Source organism: Gracilinanus agilis, chromosome 1 (assembly GCF_016433145.1).
Source record: "Gracilinanus agilis isolate LMUSP501 chromosome 1, AgileGrace, whole genome shotgun sequence".
Lineage (NCBI taxonomy): Eukaryota > Metazoa > Chordata > Mammalia > Didelphimorphia > Didelphidae > Gracilinanus > Gracilinanus agilis.
Window position 1 is genome coordinate 255,546,256 of NC_058130.1, and position 23,412 is coordinate 255,569,667.

At 43.4% G+C, this 23,412-nt stretch overlaps 2 protein-coding genes across 2 annotated transcripts; one reads left to right on the forward strand and one right to left on the reverse strand.

Annotated features, from left to right (window-relative positions):
* Positions 1-10,399: 10,399 nt before the first annotated feature.
* On the forward strand, positions 10,400-13,250 carry MFAP4 (microfibril associated protein 4). Its single transcript, XM_044661180.1, has 6 exons — positions 10,400-10,467; positions 10,880-10,955; positions 11,569-11,723; positions 12,087-12,183; positions 12,329-12,511; positions 12,994-13,250. The coding sequence occupies exons 1-6, from the start codon at positions 10,462-10,464 to the stop codon at positions 13,239-13,241; spliced, it is 765 nt and encodes a 254-aa protein (XP_044517115.1). The 5' UTR covers positions 10,400-10,461; the 3' UTR covers positions 13,242-13,250.
* Positions 13,251-15,201: 1,951 nt separating this feature from the next.
* Positions 15,202-23,018, reverse strand: MAPK7 (mitogen-activated protein kinase 7). The gene is made up of 7 exons (XM_044661168.1): positions 22,994-23,018; positions 22,404-22,710; positions 21,000-21,165; positions 19,628-20,706; positions 18,902-19,470; positions 18,456-18,589; positions 15,202-15,365 (listed from the first exon to the last, which is right to left on the reverse strand). The coding sequence occupies exons 2-7, from the start codon at positions 22,642-22,644 to the stop codon at positions 15,212-15,214; spliced, it is 2,343 nt and encodes a 780-aa protein (XP_044517103.1). The 5' UTR covers positions 22,645-22,710; positions 22,994-23,018; the 3' UTR covers positions 15,202-15,211.
* Positions 23,019-23,412: the final 394 nt, after the last annotated feature.

A 23,412-nucleotide genomic window follows, 5' to 3' on the forward strand; every position in this document is an offset into this window, starting at 1 on the left:
TATTAATCTGAACCCCTTTTTGGCATCCCAACCCAACTTTTTTTATTTTAAAGCAAAAATCTTAAATTCGAACCTCTGAATTGTCACTCTCTGAGGCCATGGATGGAGTCCTCCCTCTTCTTGTCTTCTTGTCTAGGGGACTTTGTACATGCAATGTGTGATCATTCTAAACACCATGTGGTCACTCCTGGTATCAAGAAGACCCACCTCTTTTTTGGACTGAGGTCTGAATCCTCAAATCAGAGGGGTTTGGGGAAGAGACATCATGGAAGGCATTCATTCATTGGCATAGTGTAGAGGAAGTCACTATCTTCTCTTTGAATCATGGACTGAGGAGGTGCATCATCTGGCTCTGGGATAGAGCAAGAGAAGGGGTGGGGGAAGCTAAGAGAGTAGCCAGCCACATATGGCTCATACTTTTTCTTTCTCTGACCCACTTTTTATTATTTAATAAATAACTATAAAATTAAAATATGGTCTCTAGGTAATTGTAATCACAATAATAGCTTTCAAAACTGTCCTGCTTGTTTGTGCTTCTTTCTGGATTTCCTTCTGTTCTTTTCTCTGCATTAAAAAAAAAAATCCTTCAATGACTCTTTTTTTTTTTTTTTTGATACCCTATCCCTATTGCCCCTCATTTCCCCACACTACTCCCCTGTAGGAAAAAAAAAAGGTAAAACAAAGCCCTTGTAACAAATCTGCATAGTGAAGTAGAACAACTTTCCACATTGGCTGGGTCCAAAAATACACATCTCATTCTGCATCTTGAATCTTTCACTTCTGTCAAGAGGCAGGTATCTTGCTTCAGTATCAATCCTCTGGAATCATAGTTGGTCCATTGCATGATCAATATTCTCAATTCTTTCAAATTTGTTTTTATTTATAAAGTTGTTGTATAAATATTGATCCTCGTTCTACTCACTCTTCAGTGTTCTTGAGTATTGATCTATTTAGTTCTTTTTTTTTTTTTAAAGATATTTTTCTGGAGTATATGTGGAAAAGATGGGCCCTTCTACAGCATTTTACAGTTCTGGCTTAACCAGATGTGGTCTTGATTTTGTTTTGTTTTTAAGCACAAACTTACAACTTTACATTTGACCCAATTAAATTTCATCTTATTGGATTTGGCAAAACATTCTTTCCTGTTAGTTTTAAAATTAAGATTCAATGCCTCTAAAGTATGATATTTATAAGGATTTATTAAAACGCAGGGAAAGAGTCCCAAGTCACCCTTCAATACTCCACCTCCAGTCCAAAAAGCCCCATCACCACGCCAAAACACACACTACAATCCAGCCCGCTAAAACCAAGGACCAATAGGAAAAGGCCTAAGGAATTATGGGCATGGTGAAAGGGAGTTTGGGTAATGTAGTTTAAAGGGGTACAAGGTCTTTTCAACTTTACACCTAATAGAACTTTTTTGGATCCTGCCTTTGTCATCCATTCTTTTAACTATTCCTTTCAGCTTTGTGTTGTCTACAAATTTGAGAAGTGTGCCATCTATGCTGTAATCTAAGTAATTAATAAAAATGTTGACTAACACAGAGCAAAGAAGAGATCCCTGGAACACTGACCATTTAATGAGTGTTCTTTAAACTCAGTCATTCAGTTAGTTCTGATTTGATATAACTATTTTCATCTGTCCCTACATCTCTCTATCTTATTCAGTGACAGCATGAAACACTGTTAAATGCTTGATTGTCATCCAGGCCACTCCTCTGATCTACTAGACTAGCCATCTTGTCAACAAAAGAAATAAAGTAAGTCCTGTTCTTGATAAAACTGTCTCTTAAAGGCCATTTTTACTTTTAAAGCCTCATCAAAGTCTTTAATAATATATTCTAGAGCAGTGATTCCCAAAGTGGGTACTACACCCTAGTGGGTGCTGCAGCGATCCAGGAGAGCAGTGATGGCCACAGGTACATTTATCTTTCCTATTAATTGCTTTTAAAATAAAAAAAAATAATTTCCAGGAGGCTAAGTAATATTTTTTCTGGAAAGGGGGCAGTAGGCCAAAAAAATTTGGGAACCACTGGTATAGAGCTAAGTGGCTAAAGTGGATTGAGAACCAGGTGTTCCGGAGGTTCAGAGTTCAAATCTGACCTCAGACATTTCCTAGCTGTGTGACTGTGGACAAGTCACACAATCCCCATTGCCTAGCCCTTACCGCTCTTCTGCCTTGGAACCCATACACAGTATTGATTCTAAGATGGAAGATAAGAAAAGAAAATGGGAAAAACCTATTAGGAGGCTTTTTGGTAATGATTAATCCAGGCAGAATTCCTTCTTCACCCCTTCCACAGTGTTGAGCAACACTATCCCAGGTCTCCATTTCCTCAACCCCCGCATTCTTCAGTCCTTTGCTTTCCTCTCTCCGGGCCCAGAAGCTGTGAAAAGAATAGATCTAACTTCTCCAGAGCTTCTGCCTGTTATCTAACTGGCCCAGTGCCCCATAGCCCTAGGCTATGCCCTAGAAGAGCTCCCATTTGCCAAGAGAGGCTTCCTGGATGAAGATAGTGGAGAGGAGGTGGCTCTGCAAAGGCTGAATAAGGAAAGCCAGCTTGGCAGGTGAGCCAGCTGGAGGAGATGCGCTGCCTGACACGCCCAGCAGAGAGCAGCATGACAATATCTCCAGATGTCCTCAGCAGTTCTGCCCTGGAAGGATGAGATGTTCCTGGATGCTTGTTTCTATGGAGACGCTCTCCGTGCTCTGGCTACCCAGGCTCCTGGCATGTGCTCTTCTTTACATGTTCCCCGTCCTGTGTTTCTCCAGCTGTGGCTTCCATGTGTCTTCCCTGATCAATCTGTAACCTTCCCACAGTGGCGTGGCAACTCTGGGAATCCATATATCATATGTGCATTGAAAATCTGCTTCTTCCAGAATCTGCAAAGTTTTTGATTTTGGGGGTTTTTTTTTTGCTTTCAACTTAAGTCTCCTTGGGTGTCCTTTGGTTAAAGCACATTAATGGGGCAGCTAGGTGCCATAGTGGATAATGCACCAGGCTTGAGTCTGGGTTCAAATTTGGCCTTGAACATTTCCTTGTTGTGTAACTCCAGGGAAGGCACGTAAGCCTGTTTGCCTTGCCCCCGTCCTTCTGTCCCAGAGTTGTCACCGAGACCCAAATTCAAATGGGGCCTCAGACACTAGCTGTGTGACTCTGGGCAAGTTACTTAACTTCTGTTTGCCTTGACTTCCTCATCTGTAAGATGGGAATAATAGCACCTGTAATGGTGGGGCACCAGGGATGTTGATTATTATTATTAAAATGTAACTAAATGGTTTGTGGGTACACACTGGGTTGAAGGAGAGACAGGACCAACCAGGATAGGGAGACCAGGGTCCACTGCCAAGCTTTTAACTGACACAGGAATGGCAGTTGGCCCAACAGTCACCCAGCTCACCCAGGCCAGGGCCTATGGAACCAGCAGGCAAAAGTAAAGTTTATACAGTTTAATTGAGGGAAATAATAATTGAAGGATGGGAATAAGGGATTATACACTTGAAACCTAAGGGCAAACCACAGGGGCAGGGAAGGACTTAACTACACTATCCTATTGACCTAAGCCAGGCAGGGCCCAAAGGAAGCAGTACTGAAGTCACAGGGAAAGCTTCTTCAAACCTGGTTCCAGCCAGGTTTGGTCAGCTCAGCTAAAAGGCCAATTGGGGTCTCACGGTAATCCGATGGTCATAGGATGCCAAAAGCCAACTCCACCAGGTGATCCAAGGTACCCAGGTAGGGAGAGTGAGTTTGAAATGCTGTCTACCAGATCCCAAACCACTTCCCCACTTGGTACAGCTCTGCAGGTCTGTTGTCCACTTGCTGAAAGCCTCCACCTCTCAGGATCCCAGGGAATCTGGATGCAATTTTTCTCTAACTCTGAGATCTCCCAGGGTTAGCAACAGTTATGTCCCCAACCACTAATGGTGTCTCTCTCAGAGCACAAGCCCCACTTCCTGCTCCTTCATTCCATCTTGGAATCCTCCAGCCCTTCCTGCTAGGTCCAACACTATTACTAAATTAATTGCTAAATAAACCCTCACAACACACCCATCTCCCAAGATTGTTGTGAAGATCAAATTAAATAATTAACTGTAAAGCACTTAACTAAGTACCTGGAGAAGGGAAAATATTATCCTAATTTTCCAAAATAATTGATGAGGGCTTTGAGATACAGCTTTGAGTGGGTGTTAATTCACAAAGTACATCAAAGGTGAGCTAACTTTCTGGAGGACCATGTATTAAGGGGGCTCTGGGTGGTATATTTCTTTATGCATAAATATGTATTTCTTTAAAATCCTCACTATGGTCCTATGTTGCCTACTGAATAAAGTTCCCATTCTTTGAGTAACAGGGAGCTCACTAATGTTTATCTACTTGAGCCTCGGAGAATTGTGGGAATGTGACAAATCTCAGTTTTCAATTTTTTTTGTAACTATAATCCATAATTTTTATTTTACTATTTGCAACCAATACAGTGCCATGCTTTGGTGAATTACAAAACTCATCCCTGCTATACAGGGATATTCTAAGATTAAGAAAGGGTCTTAAAAAATCAATCTCATTGAATCCCCTCATTTTATAGATGATGAAACAGGCTGAGAGGGATAAGATCTCTTTCCTGAGGTCACTCAGCTAATAAGTGGCAGTGAATCCCTAAAAGTTAGCTCATCTTACTTCAAATCCAGAGAGATTATATCATGATTCATATCATGATAATATTTGTGACACTCAAAGGCTAAGTTTAGAAAAAAACAAGATCTTAGAATTAACAAACTTCAAGTGGATTTACAGAATCTTATAATTTAGAATTGGAAATTTACCTTTAAACTCTTGAGGTGGGGAAGGAATACGGTGGTATGGACAAGAAATGGACCAGCACTATTCCAGTATTTGGGTGTCACTTGGAAGCCTTTTCTGCTTGGCTCTAGAGAGCTATATCAGGAACAGAGAATGAAGTTTAATTGCAAAGAAGCAAATTTAGGTATGACAAAAAGACATGCTTCCTAGGAATCAGAGCTGTCCATGTTGCCTCCCAAAGGTGGTGAGTCGCCCATTCTTAGATGTCTTCAAGCAAAGGTTAGCCGACCATCTGTCAGGTTTTATGGGGAATGGGAGGTAATGGGTTTGCTCATCATTAGAAGTCTTCAAGGAAAGGTTAGATGACCATTAATTAACATTAGTTGTAGAGGGCATTTTTGTTTGGGTATTGTAAGAAATAAAATTTCGTTATTATAGTTATATCCTTAAAATATGTGGCCGCCAGGAATCAACAATTCAGGTTGATTCCGTAATTAAATCAGACCCAAGTCAGCATCGGGTTGAGGAGTTTATTTACAATCAGGAAGGTGAGTAGGGATAAAGAGAAGAGGGAGGTTAGAAGACTAAATAATTGAAGCTGTAAGCCGCAAGGCCCAACAGCCGGATAGGCAGAGTTTAGAATTGGCCCAGCTAGGCCAAGGAAGCCAGCCTAACTTACCCACGTGACAATACAGAGCATAAGCTGACTGTGGTCTCAGGAGATGCTTCTTCCTCTAGTTCCAGAGGACAACTCTCTCCACAGGAAGTTCACTAACTTACTTAAAGAGAATGTGTCTTTCATCACTTCCTGTGGTCCACCTCTAATTCAAATGGACAAATGGCAGTTTCTACATTGATTTGGACTGCCCAAAGGGCAGTCTCTTATTCTTGATTTGTTACTTATTGTCACGTGTGGGTAACTCGTCTCCCCTCCCCACTAAGGGAGGTGGGAGTGACATCATTAGCACGCCTGGGTTGAGTAGATTTTTGACTATTAATGGGATAGAGCTAATTTCTATTTACACAGTATACCTTGGAGTGGGGAAGTTCATAGGGTCACTTCCAAATCCAAGCTAACTCCAAGCTTTTGTCCTGGGGAGGCCTCAGTCTGAGAAGACTTCCTGTTCTGCCAGCAGAGACTGCCTTCTCTCTTCTGCGAAGCTGACCCCATCACTTCTCCTCAATCTTAACAGAGGACAAGAGATTTTTCTCACAAAGCAATGACATCAGAAAAAATGCAGATGGGGACGAAGGATGTGTGTGAGAGGTTTACAGAAGTGCATGGCTACTACAAAATGGAGAAACCACAGTCCTGGATGGTGTGTTGAGGTAAAGAACCTTTTGCCAGTCAGTCCCTACCCCAATCTAAAGTCCAGCAGATACTCTTAAGGGATGAACAGAAGGAGAATGAGAGGGGGTGAGAGCTCATTCAGCACTGCTGCCCTAGTGAGGGTAAGACAAAAAGTTAAGAGTAGCAGCTCAGCCAGAGGTTATTCCCAGAAGCCAAAGAGGAATAGTGGTGTAGCAGTCCCGTTTTGGATAAGAATTATTATGGTGAGACTCCTCTTCCTATTGAGAGGATATGTATCCATTCTGATGCTTATCTCTGCTTCTTTAAGGTCCATTTTGCATTTCTGTCCACCTGGTCTCTAAAAGTCAGTATTAAGATAAAACTATGGTTAACTCAATGCATTACTAGTCTATATTTCATTTGCTTAGAGGAGATGAGTGGAGGATTATGATAAACTATACAGGGTAAATTCTTTTTTCTAATCATTTTAATTCTTAACAGTTAGGAGCTCAATATAACCTGAATAAATTTTGAGTTTGGATTTTTTTTTTATTGATGGACCATCTATTCTGTCTCCAGCTCCTAATCCCATCTTTCCTGGTATGCATGCTATTGGAACTATTATGATTAGAATAACTAGCTAACACAGTGGATAGAGACAGGGCTGGAGTTGGGAGGATCTGGGTTCAAATCTGGTCTCAGATATTTCCCAGCTGAGTGACCCTGGGCAAATCACTTAATCCCAATTTCTAGCCCTCACCACTCTTCTGCCTTAGAACCAGTACTTAGTATCAATTTTAAGACAGAAAAGAAAAGGTTTTAAAAAAAAAAAAACAAAATGGATAGGCAGCTAGGTGGCTCAGTGGATAAAATACTAGATCTGGAGTTGAGAGAATCTGGGTCCAAATCTGGCCGCAGATACTTCCTGACTATATGACCCTGAGCAAGTCACCTACCACCAATTAGCCCTTGTTACTCTTCTCTCTTAGAATGGAATGTAACATAGAAGGTGAGGGTTTAAAAAAACCCTAATGATTATTACGCATGCTATTAGAGTTATTATGATAAAAAATGCTATCCATCTCCAGAGAAACAACTGACAAGTCTGAATGCAGACGAAAGCATACTTTTTAAACTTTATTTTTCTTGGGTTTTGGGTCTGTTTTCTTTCGCAACATGGCTAATATGAAAATATGTTTTGCATGACTGCACATGTATAATCTATGTCAAATTGCTTGCCTTCTCAAGGAGGAGGGTGAAGAGGGAGGGAGAGAATTTGGAGCTCAAAAATTTTGGAAGAGATTTCATTTTGTCAAGACTTCTAGGGTTTGGGATTAAAAACGTAGTCACAAATTTTTCTGGTGATGACCCTCTTCATATTTAGGTGGACCGGTCCTTCGGCAACATACAGTGTCCTGAAACATTCACTGTGGTTTTAAGTCACTAATACTTAAAATTACATCAAGCAACCAAAGCTTAAAATCGCTCTAAAAGTTTTTGAGGACACACTCTATAATCAGTCTCAAAGCCTTGTCTTGGAGAGACATCAGACCTTAGCACTCTCTTGGAATAGCTTTTGTTGTTATTTTATACGTATATTGATTAAATTAAAAGCAATTTTTCACATTTGCTTTTTGAAATTTTGAGTTCCAAATTCTTTCCCTTCCTTCCGAAGTAAATTCATTTCATATAGATTATACATATGCAGTCATGCAAAATATATCTTCAGGTTAGTCACATGTGGAAAGAAAACGTAGCCCAAATAAAGTTTTTAAAAGTACATTTCAATCTGCACATATACTCCATCAGTTTGTTTTTTTTCATCATAAGTTCTTCATAATTGGCTTGGATCATTGTATTGCTCAGAATAGCTAAGTCATTCATAGTATGGAATAGCTTTTAAGAATCAAGGTTACTTCTAACCATTAATGAGAAATCCAGACTTAAAAATTGGCCTTTGGTGGAGAAATAGTGGCACAAATAATTATGAACAGGTAAGAGTTCAAAAATCTTTCATGTTTGATTTTAGAATGATGCTTTGGGCAATGACTTTACCTTCCTAATTTTATTTTCTTAGGCTTATGCTAAATTTAGCCTGCATTCCCAACATCTAAAACAACTAATGGTGAAAAGATATCATCCTGAAATGTTCAGCCAGGATGTAAGGAAAGTAATCTTACAACAATGTAAGATTATCCACCATCCTATAAGTCTGGGTGAAAAAGACCAAGGTAGGTTTCTGGGTTATGGAAAGACCTCCATTCCCATCCCTTTCATTAACTGAAGTGTTCAATCATGTTTAGCTTTTGCCTACCAACTCCACACTCCTCTCCTTGAGGATGTCGAATATTCATTCAGTGATTTCAGAAAAGCCTGAAAGACTTATATGAACTGGTGCAAAGGGAGGTGAACAGAACCAGAACACTGTACACAGTAACAACTCTTGCATGATGGTTGTCTGAATGACTTGGCTATTTTGATCAACACAATGATCCAAGACAATTCTGAAGGACTTGGGATAAAAAATGACAGCTACCTCCAGAGAAAGAACTGATGGAGTCTGAATACAGATGGAAACACACTTTTACTTTCTTTTTTGGGGTTGTTTTTTAGTCTGTGTTTTCTGTGTTTACAACATGGCTAATATGAAAACATGTTTTGCAAGACTGCACATATATAATCTATATCAATTTGCTTGTCTTCTGGGGGGAGGGAGGAGGGGAAGGAAGAGAATTTGGAACTCAAAATATTTTAGACAAATGTTAAAAAAATGTTTACATACAATTGGGGAAAAGCAGAAAAAAATTTAATCAAATATCCATCCAGGTCATAGTTACTATGACTCTCCAGGTGCTTCCTTGGAGTCGATTGCTTTGACTTCTGGTCTCACACTTCATTGAGTTTCTTGGAATGAGTCTGCCAGTCACTGTATGGTCTCCCAGACCTGCCTAGAAATTTTGCAGAGGAATCTGGGAGATCCAGGGCAGACTCTTGTTTGCCCTCAGTGGACCTAGTTCCATTTCAAGCCTAGCTCAGACCAGTTTTAAACAATGCCAACCTCTCTTTTTCTTGTTATCATCATCTTAATCTCTTCACCCAGCTCAGCAAACTTGAAATTGCCCTTGCTACTCAGACATCAGGTGTCCCTATATGTCCTTGACATACACCACTGCCTTGGTCATTTTGCCCTCTGAAAGGTAAAAGTTTCTGAAAGTCAGGGGGAAGCATGTAAGAGTTCTCTGAGATAAGAAAAACATTAAAAAAAAATAATCCAGAGGGATCAAGAGACTGAGTGAAGACAGAAGGGACTAAGACTGATATTGACCTGAGGTGGAAATCCTGATAACAGAACATTATGTATAAAAATGGAGGACTCATGTGAACTGGGATTAACTGGGATAAACTGGGAGAAAAGCTGTGAGAGAGAGACTGGGCACAAAAAGGAGACAGAGGTGGGGGGTGCTGCTGGCTAGAACTGGGGACAGACAAGAGCGGCTGGAGTGGGGACAGAATCTGTGCTCACAGCTCAGAAATGTCCCAGCTTAGCCAGAAAACAGGATTCAGCCCCCTTTACCCCTCCTCACTCACCCTCTTAACCTCCTGCAGTCTGCCCCCCGCCCCCCACCAATTCCATACTTACTAGCTTTCCAAGAGACAGAGAAGAGTCCTAAGACAGGGGTTCCCAAATTAGGTATCCTGCCATTCCCCAGTCTCTACTACCCTCACATAACCCCAGCATCTTGCCTTCCAACCTCCAATTATTTTCCCTTTCTAGAATTCAAGCATATTACCTCAAAAGCCTCAGTTCTCCCCCTCAGACTCCATTCCCTTCCAAAAACCTAGGGGGAGAAATGACTGATTAAATGCAGATCACAAAAAGGAAGAAGAGAAAATAAACAGATGTCTGCAGGGGGAACCATTAGGAAGAAGAGGGATGTAGAAAATTTAAAGGACTAAAATGGACTAGCTGCAAGCAAGAGCAGGAAGTGGAAACTGGAACGATGAGCCAGGAACAAGATCAGAGCATCTCTGACTGGAGAGGAAAGAAGGGGACGGCAGGAGAACAACATGGGTTGGGAGGGTGAGATGCTGGGTCCAGCAAGGAGTTAACGTCTGCTGTAGTTTTTCTCAGACAGCCAGTAATGAGAGCCAGGTGTCCCACTGGCCCCATTCCCGCTCCCCCCCACCCTTGACCCCCTCCTCCTCCTTCCAGTGTAAACTGATCCCATTTCAATAAGGGAAGGGGGAGTGGGGAGATTGCAGACAAGAGTGGGGGAGGGATCTGGGAAGACCTGGCTGGTGCTCAGAAACAGAACTCTGTCCGCTCCCAGCACAGCAGAGAGAGAACAGCCTCGGAGCTGAGCGGACAACATGAAGGTATTGGGTGAACAATTTGGCCCTAGAGAAGGGATCTCCTGTCAGACAGGCCCCTCTTAGGGCCCAGAATGGATCTGTCCCTCCAAGGGAGGCTCTGACACAATTGGAGAGGACTGCCCTAGTGAGGGGATACAGAGGATGCTGTTGGAGGGAGATCAGTTTGAGAGTGGTGGGAACTAGTTGTGTCCCCCTATAATTTGGGACCGAAGCAGGCCTTGTCACTTAGAGGCAGGGTAAGCTGTTCAGGGGTATTGGAATTTTGTAAGTGAGCTCCAGTCGAAGGAAGGAAATTGTTGGAGGGGGCAACAACCCTGCCTTGGAAGGAAGAATCTTAAAACACTGAATTGACTTAGGGTTGATGTTGGAAACTTCCAGGAGCCTGTACATGGATCCATTTGCTTTATTTCTCCAGGTCTCTCTATTGGTGCTCTTCCTCTTTCTTCATACTCCCTCCTGCTTATCTCAGTCTCTTGGAATCCGGGGAGATGGTAAGCTGCTAACTAGGGACCTTCACATCCCAATTCCATGGGAACAGAAAAGGGGCTGAGGGAGCAGAGGGGAAAGCACTCCTTTGAATCAGAGGGACAGGATGAGGAGAGACAGTTCTAAACCAGGGACTTAAAAAGTACCTGGTTAGGGAGGGAGATGGCAGTGGTAGGAGAGTGAACTGGTGATCAGGAAACCTGTGTTCAAACCCCAAATCAGCCACTGACTAGTTGAGGAACTCTGCCCCAACTATGTTCAATTGCAAAATGACAAGTTTTGGATCTTTTTTTAAAGCAAGATTTTCATGGGGGAGCCAGGTAGCTCAGGGGAGAAATAGGCCTACAGATGGGAAGTCCTGGATTCAAATCTGACCTCAGACACTTCCTAGCTGTGTGATTCTGGGCAAAAACACTTAACCCTGTTGCCTAGTTTTTACTCCTCTTCTGCCTTGGAATCAATACACAGTATTGATTCCAAGATGTAAAATAAGGGTTTAAAAAAAAAAAAAAAGCAAGATTTTCCACCTCCAGAGAAAATCAAAGTGGGGGGAGTTAAGAATCAATTCAATACAGAGAGCAGGAAAGGCAACTGAATTCTTTGTTCTCTTTCTCTTAGCTCTGGAAAAGCCCTGTGCTCAGCAGCCTCTGGACTGTGATGACATCTATGCCCAGGGTTATCGAGCCGATGGGGTTTACCTTATCTACCCCTCAGGACCCAGTGTTCCTGTGCCAGTCTTCTGTGATATGAACACCGAAGAGGGCAAATGGACGGTAAGACAGACAGAAGAGTTGCTGAGCTGTTATGGGGTAGAGAGAGTAGAAGAGGAGACAGAAGCTCTAAGCTGTGGGATCTTAAGCAAGTCACTCAATTGCTTTGGACCTTTATTCCTTCATCTGTAAAATGAGAATTGCACTAGATGAGCTCTAAGGTCACTTGTAGCTCTGACACGGATTCTATAAACCTTAGAAAATGGAAGCACTTACTGGAGAGAACAAGATGCTGTTTGAGAAGGGATCTGAGAAAGAAAATGGGAATTGATTCAAGGAGTACTAGTGTCGATTCCAAACAATATCCATATTCCCTACCCCAAATTAGGCTTTGCCCAGTCCCGCTTTTCACTTTCTTGGCTTCAGGTTTTCCAGAAGAGATTCAATGGCTCCGTCAGCTTCTTCAGAGGCTGGAATGACTACAAGCTGGGCTTTGGTCGGGCCGACGGGGAGTACTGGCTGGGTAAGGTGAAAAGAGAACTGGGGCTTAAAGGGCAGACGTCTAGAAAGGGTGTGGGGGACAAGAGACAGCCAGGGACTAATTATCAGACTTCTAGGGTGGGGGCATTGGCAGTCTGGCTGGCTTCTAACCTCCCTTGGCCTTCTAGGGCTGCAGAATCTCCACCTCCTGACTCTGAAGCAAAAGTATGAGCTGCGTGTAGACTTGGAAGACTTTGAGAACAATACGGCCTATGCCAAGTACACAGAATTCTCTATTTCCCCCAATGCTGTCAACGCAGAGGAAGATGGCTACACTCTCTATGTAACTGGTTTTGAAGATGGGGGCGCAGGTAATACTCAGTTCTGTCTCTGTTCCTCTCAGCCATTTCCCCACTATTCCAACTTGTCTACAAGGACCCCCGGGGAGGAAGGGGAGGTGGATAGCAGCTGGCACTACTAGACTGGTCCCCAAGCTTGAGGCCCTCACATTCCCTCTCAGGTCCCACCCATCCTCCCCTCCCACATCTGGCAGAACCAACAGCTGAGCAAGGGCCAAACTTCAGCCTCAGCCTTGGCACCAAAAGGAAGCTATAGTCCGCTTCACTCCAAGTCTTCACCTCCCCCACTACGGAGCAGATGTTCCCTTTGCTTTCAGAAGGCACATTTGTCTAACATCTGGCAGGGGTGGGGTAGGCAACTTTCTCCTTGCCCCATTTGCCATGTCATGCTGATTTCATTTTCATATTCCACTGCAGTCACTCCTCACATATTTCCATTCAGACTTTACGATCAGTTCCCCAACTTGTACTCTCCTCTCCTCCCTTCTTCCCAGGTGATTCTCTTTCCTACCACAGTGGCCAGAAATTCTCCACCTTTGACCAAGACCAGGACCAATTTGTGCAGAATTGTGCAGCACTCTCATCTGGAGCCTTCTGGTTCCGGAGCTGTCATTTTGCCAATCTCAATGGCTTCTATCTGGGGGGGACCCACGTTTCCTATGCCAATGGGATCAACTGGGCCCAGTGGAAAGGCTTCTATTATTCCCTTAAGCGTACCGAGATGAAGATTCGCCGTATTTGAAGGCAGCAACCCTTTTATGCTATTATAGCCTTCATTCTTATCTTTCACCCAGCGCTATTCAGCTACTGGCTTACATGGCTATTCATTTTTCCATTGACTTCCCTATCTTTGTATTTTTTACCATTTGTCAGTTAGCACTTTTTCCTGGCCCCTAAGCAAATGGCCCTTGCCTTTTACTCAGCTCTTGTCAGCCCCACCCAGATCTAATTCCTTTTTATGCCCAGAAGACCATGGGCACCAGGGTATATTGGATAGAGGACAACTTTGGAGTTAGGAAGACCCAGGCCCAAGTCCTCTCTCCAACACGTCCTACCTAGGTTGTCCTGGTTAAGTCAAGTGTGTGATAACTCTCTGTGACCCTACTACAGGGACATTTTCTATCTAAAGGAATAGGATTTTCTTTACAGGAAATTTCCCACATCAATGAAACTATATATCTAAACCAAACGAAAATCCCAAACCTACCAAAACTTTGCTATTATTCAGATTTGCCAACCCACCCCAGATCTTGTTTATTTTTGTCTAATACCACCATATATAAGCTGAGGTCCATCACATATAATGTTGGTCCCTCCTTAAAGAGGATGAATGAAGCCACTGTTAACCTTTGTCATCCAAATAGGGCTGGCTTCTAATGGTGCCCCTGGGTTTTCTAATGAGCCCTGCCCATAGACTACCCAAGAAACCAGCTTGGTTTGATTATTATACTCAGCTGTGACTGGTTACCCATCCCAGAAGTGGTCGCTTTGCCACTTATGCTTATGATTGTCATCAGGGTCACCAAAGAGGCAGTAGTTCATTAGCTGCGGTCTCTTAAATTCCAACCTGGAGCCAGCTATCTTTAGCAATCTTATTTGGTTGTCAATTCTTCACTCCAGGGCCAGCTAATATCGTGCCGTCATAATGAGCTGTTGCTATGTCCCACTCCAGAGCCAACTTCACTGTGCTATTTATATATGATGGCTGCCAACTCTCCTGCTCTAGAATTCTGCTACTGTCATTATAGCCCTTCCTGAATCCTTATTGCATTTCAGAGGTGAGCATCAGAAAGGGCACACCCCAGTACCAGCTGTGCCTAACTGCTTTCATTCCCTAAAAGTTAGTTAGTTGCCTTCTGTTGTCATTCCCAGCTTATATAATACACTATTGATAAAAATGTATTAGGTCCAGTCACCCCACTTCACAGAATCAAGTGCATTTTAGAGGCAAGAATAAGGAAGGAGGGTGGGAAGGAAACAGCTCATTGTTGGGATAAAACTATCTTACCACGATATCTTAAGTCTACTCCCAGTAAGCAGCTCCTACATTCCCTTCAGACTGTGTTCTTCAGACAGGAGAACAGAATCCATCTCTATTGCAGTTTGCTAGGAGCATGAAGTAGAAAAGGAAGAGATAGGGTGAGGAGTAGACTAACCACAGAAAATAGCAAAATGGAAGGCACAATTTGTCAATAAACCTACAGGAATACACCAATCTAAAGAAAAAGCTTCTTCTGTTGGTGGTTTGAAAGAATTTGCTAGATTCCCAATTGGCTCCCAAGACCAAGTACACTGTTCTCCCAATGGTCTTCCCTTCAAATATTTCCCTCAATTCCCATAATTGACACTTGGAGACAAAAGTAAGGATCAATCTTATATTTCACTGGTCCCATGACAACAGGAATGTAAAAAATAAAAGTTAAAAAAAAATTCAATACTGGAAGTGGCAGCTCTGAGAAGGCATAGGCAATAGAACTTCCTGGGCCCTCCTAATTTCCCTTAAGAGTTTTGTAGCTACTGAGGCTTCCACCTAAGGTTGCACGGTGAGTTTGAGATGAACCCAGAGAAAAAAAGTCAGTGCTCCAATTCTCCCCACCACAATATGTATTCTCAATCTTTTGGGGCTTTCTTTCTAGACCTTGCCCTTCACCTAAACTGAAGGGTGCTGTCCCCCTGAACCCAGCGCAAGCCTGGTTTTTTAAAGCCTGGTCCTCAGGGCTCCTGAAGGTCAGAGAGGTCAGCCAGAAGCATAGGAGAGTCCATCTGAATTTCACGTTGTAGAGACTCAATGTCAGCTGGGTTCATTCCATGCCCTTCTAGCCAATCAGTAAGCAGAGAGGCTGACAGAGGTGCTGAGTCTGTTTGGCTGCAGGAAGAGAAAAGAGAGGGGAGCAAAACATTAATCAGCAAGGTCAGGTTGCTTCCCTGCCTTAAGAGTTTTCTTTATTTGTTGATAAATGTATATCAATATAATTGGTTTTCTCGGTAATCATACATATTCTTATTTTATGCACACCCAGTTCTTGCTTTAAGGAAGCAAACCATTCCACAGAGTCTAATTAATTTAATTATAATCAGTTTAATTTAATTAAAGTGATTTTTATGTAATGCAAATTTGCCCCACCCACTTCACTTGACCTATATAACAAAGGTATATACGGAAATAATACCTTTACATAAGACATAAAAGGTATAAAAATGCAGACAGATTAACCGCTGTACTGTGATAAACAAGTATGAAACAAAAGGTAATGTTTACACAGTACTGATAATGATAAAGTATTCACAGTACTGGATGGTAAAGTTAGCATAGCATACCATAGTACCTAGCCTTTTATCACTGGTTGCACAACTTTTTTTTATGAAGCTATGAAGAGATGTTTAGACAATGGCTCTGTTTTTTTCCTCCTAATCTAACAATAGTAAATCATATTATCCTCAACTAGTCTTTGAACTTTTAAAATCCTGAAGTATTTGGATCTGTTTTTTCAATATGAGAAAAACATTTACTCAAATGATGAAATACTTCTGCCAGCTGTTTCATTGTGAATCTTTTTGGTTCGATCTCAGTTCTAAGCTTCCATTTCTTCTTTTGCCATCTTTGCAGCTAGCAATACAAACAGATCCTCATTCCACAGTTCTTCTCCATGAGTCTGAATCATCTCTTCCACATTATTTTCATCCACTTCTAGATCCAATTCTTGTGTTAAATTTGCAATCTTGTTACATCTTTGTCAAATCTACAAAAATCAGAACTGCAGAGACATTTTTTTCCTAAATTCTTCATACATGTTTCTGTTACATCTTCCAAAGCAGCAGCAATATTCCACATTGCATGGAAAATATTAAGAGGACTTCTAGAAATCTCAAATTCTTATCTGCATCCAAAGCTGCAATTGTCAAAGCAAATGTAGAGGGTAAATACTGAAATTCCCAATCACTTCTAATAAGTGACATAGTATTAGGGAATTATAAACTACTTTCACATTTTCATTAAAATCACACAGACGGAGAGGGTGATCTGGAAACATCATCCAAGATAAGTAGAATTTTTAAAGGAATTCCATTATTGTTATGAAATTTCTCAACCTTGGAAATGAAGCAGTGCATAAACCACTGTTCAAAGATGAAGAAAAGGGTTATCCATGCCTTAGAGTTAGCAAAATAATGTAGATAGTGTTGTCTTGCTGATTCTTTTCAATGTTCTGGGATTTTCTGAGTGATGTGCAAGTACAGGTTTTAATTTGAAAATTCCAAGATGCATTCCTTCCAAACAGGAGTGTAATTCTATTTTCTAAAGTTTTATGCCCCAGCATAGTTTTTTCCTATGCTGAGATGTAGGCTTGAGATGGCATTTTTTAATAAAATAGACCAAGTTCATCTACATTAAAGATCTATTCTAAAAGTAGGGAACATTATCTATTATTCTTTGCAGGAACTCTAGAAACTTCTTTGCTGCTTCAGAATCTGCACTAGCAGACTCTCCTGACACTTGCAGATTATGAAATTCAGTGCAATTTTTAAGCCAAATACTGCTTGCTATAAATACCTGTGTTCCTAAAAGGTACTTAACTTCATAGAAATCTTCAAAGAGGTTTTCCGTCTTGGCTTGTATTGTCACCAAGCTTAAAGGAATAATTTTCTGAGTCTGGTCATCTATTTACAGAGTTAATATGGACAGTTCTTGCTTTGTATGTAGACGATTCTGCTGAATTCTACATAAAGCAATTTTTAAAGACTGCAAATTCGTCCATGGGCATGAGGAAGGAGGAGAGAAAGGGACTGAGTGCCTGTGGAGGGAGGGGGCTGGCACATGGTTCAAGGACACATGGAATCAGCCATGTGGAGGTCTGAAAAGAACTAAGAGGAAGAACACAAAGAGGGCAGACACATGGGGGCCAGACACCAATACAGAGAAGAATGGGTGATGTGCTGGGGCCAGCTAGGGACAGAAACATGGAACCTGAGGAAGACAGCCATATAGAAGCTGGCAACCCAGGTGGGTGGATAGAGCAGGGTAAAGGTCTCCTCTCTCCATGATAGAGGTCTCAAGCCAAACCCCTAATCCAGGGGTGGCAGCAGTAGTGTGGTGGTCTCTCTATGGGTCAGTTCTTCTGCCACTTGGAGGTTTTATTTTTAGGGTTTTTTCCTGGTGGGGGTGGAGGGAGGCAGGACCAGAGAGAGAAAGCACAGTATTATACAATAAACAACACAGATGTTATTTGGAATGTGAATTTCAGAATTCTTTAAACAAAGTAGAATGTGCATAAATGGAATTTTCGTAAAGTGAGAACTGTCCATAGCTTCTCCATCTCTACAACAGCAGCTTCTCTTTATTTCAACAGAAAAATCTACTTCATACAAGCACTTCTTTTGTGTGCTCATTTATCCAGGTAGCTTCCTTCACTATCGTGTTCAGTCAACAACAAGACTAAGTTCAATTGTTACCAATGACAATTTTTGTCTTCCTTTATATTTTCTAATTATTTTCATTTACATTTCCAAATCTATTGGCTTACACTTGCAAGATGGTTCACTTTTCCCCTTGAGAGTGTTTGCCTCCAGTCATGATAAAAATACAAAGACCACTACTGAATATAGGGAGAGGCACCATATCACTCACTGTCTACAGAAATGAAGGAATTGACTTAGATGCTTCTTCGCTTGTCACCATTGTTTCCTCTGCCTGCATCAAACAGTGTCTGTTTTACATAAGGAATTTTTGTAATTTTTTGGAATGCAAAAATTTATTTCAGAATTCTTTATGTAAAGTCAAATTTGTGTAATGTAAATTCAGGTAAAGCAAGAACTATATTTAAAAACATTACTTTGTGAAATAGTCCATGACACAAAATAGATTAAGAACTCCTTCCTTAGGGTTCCTGCCCAGTGCTCCAATATTCCTTCTCTCAGCCTTGTTCCTCTCAATTCTCTCTCAAGCCACATCCTCACTCACCTGTCCTGGGAACCATCAGCCACACCCATATCAAAAGATTGATTAAGGAACTCCTCCAAATCAAAGCCAACTCCATAGCCAGCCCCACTGCCCTTTGGGGTTCCCGAGAAAACAGGAGGCAGCAGATCATCCACCTGAAAAAAGTGAGAAAGACAGAAAGACTAAAGTCCAGGTGGTTATAATCTATTCTCTTTTCGAGTACTGTAAAGAGCCCATGTCTGTCTCTACTCCTGAATTAACTAGAATAGTCAAACCTCTGTAGACATACCCAGTAAATCTTTGTCTTCACTGTACCTTTCCAAGAAAATGCAAAGGGACCCCCAAACCTACCTTCAAACTCTCAATCCCTTTTATCAATCTTAAATTATGCTCAAAGTGTGCTGACTTTTCATTAATCACAATGGTCTGAACCAACATACTTCCATGTTTTCAATAGTTCCCCTTACCTGTGACTTAGATAGCTGTTGGGTCACGAGGTTCACATCAGGTGACTCTGAAGTGGGAGCCTGATGGGATCCCCCTAGATCTGATGGGGGTGGGCCAGGCGGAAAGTAAGGCATGGTTCCTGCAGGTGTAGGACCAGGAAGGCTAGGAGGTGGGACTAATGGTTGGGGGACTGGGAGGGGTGTAACTGGGGCCTGGAGACCAGATGAGATAGTAGCTGGGAGCGGAGAGGGTCCAGTAAGTTGGGGGGTGGGTGCAGGAGGAAGAGCAGGAGGTAGCAGGGTAGGTGCTGCTGGTCCAGGAGGTGGAGCTGGAGGCTGGGCCATTCGAGTCCAGCGTTCTAATAAGCTCCGGTCATTGTCACTTAGTACTAGCCCAGCCAGGGGATCACCAGAAGGACCACCCCCCGCCCCCACACCCCTTTCTTTGCGTTCTTTCTCCTTCTGTCGTTTCTCTCTTTCCTTGGCTCGCTCCTGCCGCCGTCTCCTTTTTTCTTCCCGCTCCCTCTGTCGCTCTTGGGCTGTTACTGGCTTTCGTGGCTCCGGGGCTTCCAGGGGTGCACTGGGACCATCTGCATGAGAGTAGGGGAAGAAAATGAGGAGGCTGCTGTGCTCAAGAGCCTAACTGTGCCCATTCCCATAAAATTCTGTAGCTGGTTCTTCTACCCCGTGCCCATTTCTATTTATCACCCTCCCTCAATCCATCTATCTTAAGTTTCCTTCTTTTACCTTTAAGCCGGTTCCTTAAGGACTTGAGCAAGGCAGCCTTGAGAGCAGCTTTGGTATTGTCTGAGATGGCCCCTTCTTTTTTTGGTGGGGCTGGCTCTCCAGTGGGTAAAGGAGGCTGAGAGGATGTCAAGTCAATGGTGTTGGATGCAGGTCCAGGGGGAGGTAGGGCTGGAGGTGGTGACTCCATGGCACAATCTGAACTGGGTCCTCGGGGACTAGGCATCTCCACATCAGGGCAGCACTGTTCCCCAGCCACAGGCTGCAATAAGGGCTGGAAACGGATCTGCTGGCGAATCCCTTCACGTCGGGCATGGAAATCACCAATCTCGGCCACAATGGCCTCTTTTATTCGTTCACGGGTCAAGGCCTCCCGGTCAAAGGCAAAGTCAAAAGGTGGGGCACAATCTGGCTCATCATCAGGGTCATGGTACTTGGCTAAGAAGGGGTGGCGTAGGGCAGCTGCTGCTGAGATCCGAGCACCAGGCTCAAAACGCAGCATGGAGCCCAGAAGGGACAGTGCTTGCCGGTCAGCACCTGGGTACACTGTCTCCCAGGGCACTGGTTGGCGTGGAGGCAAGCTCTGGATGTAGGCACGTACCCGCTCAGCCCCTACAGCCTGGATCACAGATGGGGATGGAGTCCCCAATACTGTCATGATCAGCTGAAGCTGGTGGACATAGTTCTTGCCTGGAAAGAGCTGTCGTCGAGCCAGCATCTCTCCAAAGATGCATCCCACAGACCACAAGTCAATGGCCTGTGTGTACTCGTGCAAGGAGAGCATGAGCTCAGGGGCACGATACCAGCGTGTGGCAACATATTCTGTCATGAAGTACTGATGCTCAGCTGGAGAAGTGCAAAGACCCCTGGCCATGCCAAAGTCACCAATTTTTAGCTCACAGTTTTCATTTACTAGCAGGTTGGAGGGCTTGAGGTCTCGGTGGATCACCTGGGCTGAGTGCATATACTTAAGTCCTCTGAGCAGCTGGTACAAGAAATATCGTACATGCTCCAAGGTGAGTGGCTGGGAGGAGTGGATGATCTGGTGTAGGTCACTCTCCATCAAGTCCAGGACAACATAACTGAGACAGAGTAAAAGGACTCAAGTGCAGTAACACTTACTCCCTTTCCCAACCCATCATTCTACCTCATGCCTTATCTCCAGGGTCAGATTCCCCTCAAGAGTAAATGGCTACTTTTGCAGTGGCCTTGTAGGAGGATTTAGAGTTTTAAATCTTCCTGGGATCATCAAGAACTTGTTTCTCTGGAAAATGCCTCATCACCTATTTCATTTATAACAGGCACTATAATCCTCATTTCAAAGTAATCCACTGACTCTAACCTCAAAAGCCACCCCACCAGTTCCATTCCTTACACAGATTTGAATTCCCCATAGGGCACAGTGGGCTTCAGAATGTCCTTGATGGCAATGATATTGTCATGCTTAAAGTGTTTAAGGATCTTCAGCTCCCGGAGTGTCCGCTTGGCATTGGTTACTACATCAAAAGCATTGGGGATCTTCTTGATGGCTACTTGCTGGCCTTAAGGGAGAAAAAGAAAGATCGGCTATCCTGCCTTCAAAGTCTGATAGAGCTATAAAGAAGATGCTAAAGTTCAGATACTGATCTTTTTTCAGCTGGATGGCACTGAGCCTGGAGTTAAGAAGAATTCCATTCAAATGTTGCCTTACTTACTTACTAGCTGTCAACTTATATCCTCTGCCTGCCTCAGTTTGCTCAACTGAAAAGTGAGATACAGGATTACTGTGTGAATCAAATTAAGAAGACCTCAGTTCAAATACAGCCTTAGAGCACTGGGGAAGGCAGGAACCTGTACAAGTTACTTAATCTCTCTGACTCAGTTTCTTCAACTTTAAAGAGGGATAATAAACATATAGGGTTTTGTGAAAACCAAATAAGATAATATTTATAAGGTGCTTAGCAAGTGCCTGGCATATAGCAAGTACTTGGTAAATGATTGCTTCCTTCCTTTTCCCCAGTATAGTAGGTTCCCATCTTCCCCACTGGTTTAAATGCTAGTGTAGGAGTTAGGTCTATCCTCTAGTTTCTGAGCTGCCACTTAGTAGATGTGATACTTCATGCAAATCACATTTCTATGGATCTCAATCTGGCTATTCATATATGTTTGTACATATGTACAATATATTAAATATATGAGTACATATATACATATGTGTGTATATATACTCATATGCATACACTCAGATACACATACCCTTCTTACTCCAAAGGATATTATGAGGAAAGCCAAGCAAAGTTCTGAGAGGTATAAAGAGCTAAATAAACTGGTTAGTAACAAATCTATCAATTTTACTCATTCATTCTCCAAGCATTTACTATTCAACAAGCATTGAAGTGGGGGGAAGGGGTTAGCATACAATAATAAATATAAAATAAGCCAAGGCTCTTCAGGACCTCACATTCCAAAGGCTATAAAAGTGGCATATACACTCAAATAAGTAAAATAAGTATGTTAAGTAAGTTTCCTAAAGCTAAGGTTCTCACAGAATTACTAGGAGATAAAGAATGGAAGACTATTTCTTCAGGGTACGGATGGAAGGATGGATGTTTGGGGGGTGGGTAGACAGGTAAATGTTCAGATGGGAGGATGAGGGTATGGTATGGATGGATGGATGGACAGACAGCTGTGTGGGTAGGTAGATGGATGGGTGGGTGGGTGGATGGATGCTGATACTTGGATGAAGTTGGTAAGCGCCTGGCATGGGTAGGTCACCTGTGTCACAGGTAACAGAGCTCACCAGTGAGACGTCTGCGGGCAGAGGAGACCACTCCGTAGGCTCCTGTACCGATGGTCTCGATGATCTCGTATTCATCTCCCACCTCAAAGGTCACATCGAAGGAGCGGGCTTTCAGCAGTGCCAGGTTCTTGGCCACCACAGAAGTCACAGGATTGGGGGGTTCCACTTTTCCGGCCTCAGGGCGTCCCCCGGCGCCCCCTTCCTCATCCTCTTCCTCCTCCTCTTTCCTCGGCTCGGCCATGGCGGCCCGGGGTTCAGGACTGAGACGGGGCGGGGGGATAAGAATAGGGTTTGGGGCAGGAGCACCCTGGGGACAGGGCAAGAATTGGGATGGAGGTGAGTGCGAGGCAGAGGGGTGTGCTCACTAAACCGGGACGGTAAGGGGGTGGGGGGAGAGGAAGGAGATGAGAATGGGGGCGGGGTCCCGGTAAAGCAAGCTGCTTTCCCCCTACCCCCGGCCGTCCTCACCCCTGATCCTTGCCATCTCTGTGCCCTACTCCGGGATGTTGAATCCCAGATATTCCAGGATTCGCAATTAAAAGGGGGACACGGCGTGTAGGGAGTTTACCTGGGGTCATCCACTCACTTACCCACAGCAGCCGCCACCTCAGTGTAGAGCTCCTTCCCCACTCCCTCTGGCCACGCCCATTCCCTCACACCCAATCGCAGGCATCCCCTCCCAATGTCCCCACCTACTCAGTTTGCTTTATCCAATCAGAGGCCGCTAAGAGAAAGGGGAAATGGGGCGGGGAGCCTAGCTCCTGGTGCGGGCTGAAGGGATCCGCCCTAGGGGTGCACGCAGCTTCGAATGGGCGCGCGAGCAGCCGAGACTACCCACCTAACAGACTGGTACTGGCCGCACCGGGCCGGTGAATGGAAAACATACCAGGAGGATGTGGCTCGAGTTTCTAACAACCAATCAGATATTGTTCCTGGAGCTTGAGAAAAGGGAAAGTGGGGGTGGGAATTGAACAATGTGGTCAGGCTGTCAATCACAGATTTGGGGCCG